General features: G+C 48.0%; 1 protein-coding gene across 1 annotated transcript in view; it reads right to left on the bottom strand.

Annotated features, from left to right (window-relative positions):
• The window catches only part of fhod1 (formin homology 2 domain containing 1), a 52,272-nt gene extending 48,391 nt beyond the window's left edge, over positions 1 to 3,881 (bottom strand). Inside the window, exon 1 of the mRNA XM_008292083.1 lies at positions 3,632 to 3,881. Within this exon, the coding sequence (XP_008290305.1) occupies positions 3,632 to 3,796 (165 nt within the window). The 5' untranslated portion in view covers positions 3,797 to 3,881. The remainder of the gene's footprint in view (positions 1 to 3,631) is intronic.
• Between the last annotated feature and the right edge of the window lie 769 nt (positions 3,882 to 4,650).

Below are 4,650 nucleotides of genomic sequence, written 5' to 3'. Positions count from 1 at the left end.
ACTTCCAACACTTTACAAGCTGCATTTAATAACTTCTGCAGCTTCCAACAGATTCGTGGATTCTTGTTTGGGCTTCGAGGCTTCATTAGAAACCCTCTGACAGACGAGCAGGAGAACGCCAGGCTGAGTTCTGAACATGTTTTCTGAAACAGGTTTTCAGTAGATCACCTGAATCATCCGTCTCCTGGTGGCTTTATTTAACTTTTGCAATATCTGGACAGGAACTCATTCCTTTGTCAGTTTGGGAGAACAATGCCGAATGAATCCTGACGACGTCTGAGAAGAACATTTATTGAAATGTGTAGCTGCTCCTTTAATTCTCTCCACATGAAACTCAGGTTTGAACTGAAGCCTGCCTTCACATGTGTGGAAGGAAAAGTCTGTGGAGCTGCTGTTAGCATGACATCCGTCCATCCGTCCATCCGTCCATCCGTCCAGGCTTATCTCCTGTTTACAGTCCCACCCTCTTCCTCCACAATCAGCCGGCTTCATGCAGCAGAATGGACGTAAAGTCTGAACCGAGTATCGTCTCTGAGGATCTCTGAGGAGCCTCAGGTCAACGTGGGAACCATTAGCAGGGCAGCAGAGGAATGCGATCTGCAGGGACCAGCGCTCTGGTTTATCTGATGCTGCAGATTCCTGCAGGGCAGCGAACGCCTGGCAGCAGACTGCAGAGACGCCACCAAACTCTGACTTACTAACAGGACAAATGAAAACAGGCGGAAATGTTGAAAGAAGCTGCAGGAACACGAAGCAGAACGTGTCCGAACAGACTGCTGAGTAACGATCTGATCACCCTGTAACCTGAGAAACAAACTCTGATTCACTCTGAGCTCTGAGCACCTCCAGGCTCATGTTCCTTCACTGAGGTTCATGTTTCAACATAAAGTCCTGCAGCTCTGAGGAACCAGAACCACATGAAGGAGGACGAGAGAGAACTCAGAGACGTCTTCTGTCAGCAGGACTCAGAACGAAGGAGACCAGAGAACAATGTTGGGTTTCTTTAGATTTTTCTTTAACAAAACTTGAAAACCTCCTGGAAGCATCCCGTCCAACGTGTCTCCTCAGATGTTGAAACACGTCTTCTCCTCATCCTGCAGATGTTGAACCATCTCCATGTTTACAGCCTCGACAGACTCTCAGAGACAGATTTGTCTTGTTTTTGTTGTTTCGTTCTTCTCTTTGTGCATCTTGTTTGGCAGCTGAAGTGGTTCTGATTCTGGGCAGAGTAAACAGCTCTGGGAAGTGGTGGCTCCTCAGCTGAAGGTTTTCCAGAGAGCCTGTCACATCTTCTGTAAACTGCTGCTGTGTTTATGCAGCTCAGACTGAAGGAGCTTCATGGGTCTGGACTTGTTCTGGAACGATCCCTGGACAGATTTCAACAGTCAGGTCTGAATGTGGTCTTCATGCTCTGGTTCTGCTGTGAAAGCTGATTCAGGAATCAGAGTGTGAATCAGGGAAGAGCTTCAGTGAAAGAAGGTCTCATCTCCTCTGAAAAGCAGCTCCAACAATCTGATCATCGACCAGAAACCGACTCCTCCTCAGACTCCTCTCCATCAGCAGATGAACAAATAAAACCCTCCAACATCACAGAAAATGCTGCTCTGCACTGAACCTGACGCTCAGCTGCTGCAGCACCGCGTTCCAGGCCAGCTTCTGCATCAGAACGAAGCGCCACCATCAGGTCACACGAGGAACCACAGAGCGTATGACATGTTTACAGCAGAACATGCTGAATGCAGTGTGAGGAGCTAAAAGCTTCACTGACAATAATAAAGTCCTGGAAACTCCTTGAAAACTCACTCCGACTATTCAGCGACCCGTTGCAGCTCCATGTGCCGTCAGCCCCAGCTGCACTTCCTGTTTACAGGCAACTGTTAGCATGCTAGCAAGCTAACTAAGGATGGCAAACCTGCAGGCGGCTGCACAAAACACAGAAGAGGTCCTTAAGCCCTGAGTTCAGCTGTTCTCCTGACGGCGGTTGGTCTGGAGTCCTGAACAGTGTTTGTTTCTGTCGTGTGTTTTGAGTTTGTACAGATCCTGTAAATATTGATGAAAGTTTGATGAATGGTTCTGAAGTTTAGTTCTGGTCAGTCTGAATAATGTTCAATCAGATGGTGGTGAGAACATCCTCCAGAGGTAGAACTTTACATTCCTGTAAATCGTTGTGTCTGATGTTTCTCATGTTCTAGTTCCTGATTCAGGCTGCTCCTCTCCTGGTGTTCCTGCTGCTCTGTCATGTGTTTGGTTTCTTATCTCCTGCTTTTATGATCTGCTTGGTGCACTTTGTTTTAAACACAGAAATAAAGTTTTAACTGAGCAGCCAGAGTTATAATAAAACCCTTCAGGTATGTGACTGTCCAGGTTAACGGTGATGAATAGGTTCCTCCTACATTCCTCCTACGTTCTTCGTGATCTTCTTGAAGGTTTGATGTGCTGCCCTTTCTTCTCACGTCGTTTACTTTCTGTTATCTGGAGATTAGACGAACTTGCTAGTTTGTTCTTTCTTTAATCGATTCCTTCGGTTCGGTTTCATCGTCTTCTTTTCTTCTGACTTTTCTTTCATCTGTAAACAGTCTGAGTGGAACCTGCTGACCTTTGCTGCTGGAGGACGTTCTGCAGGAAGTTCTCAGCTGAGGAGAAACGAGCTCTTTAAGGAGAAACTTGAGGTGTTTAGTGAAGACTTTACGGGTTAAGAGAGGCGCTGCTCAGATGTTAGTCGTTATCTGTGAACTTTAGCCTCTGACAGCGAAGGACTGGACTCGCAGGAGGCCCGGCTGATAGGCAGCGCCGACTCCGGTCCTGTTGGGAAACACTGACTTCCTCCAGCATTAGTCAGCAGCAGAGACGTCATCCTGCCTCGTCCTGTCCAGACCAACCTCAGCCTCCACGCACCCATTATTGGAGGAAACAGGAGATAAGTTCTGATCCATAAATCTGTTCTCAGCTTCTCTACAGTCTCTGATTTCTGCTGAGATGTTTCATCACCGGAGCGTTTATGTGAACAGGTTCTGATGGAAGCCCGTCTGCTGTCTGGAAACACTCACTGAGGTCTACACAGAACAACCCAGTCTCAGCTCAAACACACACAAACGGAAAAACCAGAACTTTCAAATGTTCCCAGAAAACAAACAGAACTTTTTATAAACGTTTAAAAATAATGTATTTAAAAAACAAAGAAGGTCAAATTTTTAATGAAGAGTTTGATAAAAACGCTCCTTTTAAAGGAGGTTCGGTTCTACTGACAGCAGAGTTTGAAGCTGGTTCTGGTTCTGCTCTGGACGGTACCAGGACTGCTGGTGCTGATTCATCCCTATCAAGCTGCTCTGATCACTTTAAACCTTAAAGACCTTCAGACGGAGTTCGGTTCGGACCCTGAGACACTCCTGAACTTCTATCCGGTTCTGAGACCAGAGACTTTGGACTGCATCGGTTGTTTCACGTGGATCTCCGGATAGGTTCTGTCATTACAGACCGCTTGGAGCTGGTTCGTTAGTCTAAAGTAGTTACAGTCCAGCTCACCGTTCTGGACCTCGGCCCGGTTCGGTTCTGAGCTCGCTACCAGCCTCGGACGGAGTCAGAACCACCGGTCCCGGTGCAGAAAGAGGAGCAGGTAAGCTCGGTGACCCACCTTCAGCGGCGCCGCCAGCAGCTTGTGGATCCCGGCGACCTGCTCGCTGAGCGGCAGGTTCTCCTCCAGAGCGACCGGCGGGGGTCGGCGGGGTTCGGGGAAGTTGGTACACACGAACGGATCCGAGTCCTCCAGGAACTGGACCCGGCACACGATGGACGCCATGGCCGAGAAGCGCGGCCCGACGGCGGCTACGGGAGAGAGAGAGAAGTCGGTGTCGGTCCGTCCGCCGCTGGAGGAGACTGAAGCTGCAGCTGCTGCTGCGGGCACACCGCACCACCGGGCCGCCCTTCACAATAAAAGCCACGCTGCTGCAGCTTTTCACAATAAAGCGACATGTCTGAGCAGTTCTGGTCCATCAGAGGTGAAGAAGAACCGAACAGGAGACACAGCAGCAGTCTGGACTCACTTCAAGTGTTTCTCATCGTTGTGTTGTTTTGTGTTTGTCGTCATTTAGTAGCGACACCTTGTCACAGGTCTCCATCAGACATTTAAAGGGTACAAGTACAAGTACAAGTACTAAAGTATGAACATGAAAGTACACTTAAAGTACTTGAAGTATTCATGGTGAAGAGCGAGTGAAGGTTTATCTTCATTCATCTGAATGGGAATGATTCTTACTTTATCTTCTCATTTAAAATGCATATCATGTAATCTACTGTAACACAATACAATACATACAACAGCACACAACACACCTTTCTGATATTTAGATGTAGGATACCTTTATTTTGAAGGACACCACCAGCCTGGATTGGTGGTGAGCTGGTGACATCACGTGAGTCCAGCATGGAAATTCTGTGACTTCATGACCTGCTGTAGGGAAACAAATGCTGCTGTCAGCTCAGTTTACAGCCAACAACAACAAACCTCACCGTTGTCATGGCAACAGTCAGCTGAGCAGCCTACTGCCCGGCAGCGCCCTCTGGTGGCGGAAACACGGAAGTACAAAGAGCCAATCAGCTGCTCAGTCAGAACTTTTAGCTCTGATTTGGTCCTCACAAGTCTGTAGAGTTCAA

This window comes from Stegastes partitus, unplaced genomic scaffold (genome assembly GCF_000690725.1).
Source record: "Stegastes partitus isolate 25-593 unplaced genomic scaffold, Stegastes_partitus-1.0.2 Scaffold783, whole genome shotgun sequence".
In the NCBI taxonomy this organism is placed as follows: Eukaryota; Metazoa; Chordata; class Actinopteri; family Pomacentridae; genus Stegastes; species Stegastes partitus.
The sequence above is the reverse complement of the archived record's forward strand: the minus strand, read 5'-3'. Positions and strand labels throughout refer to the sequence as shown.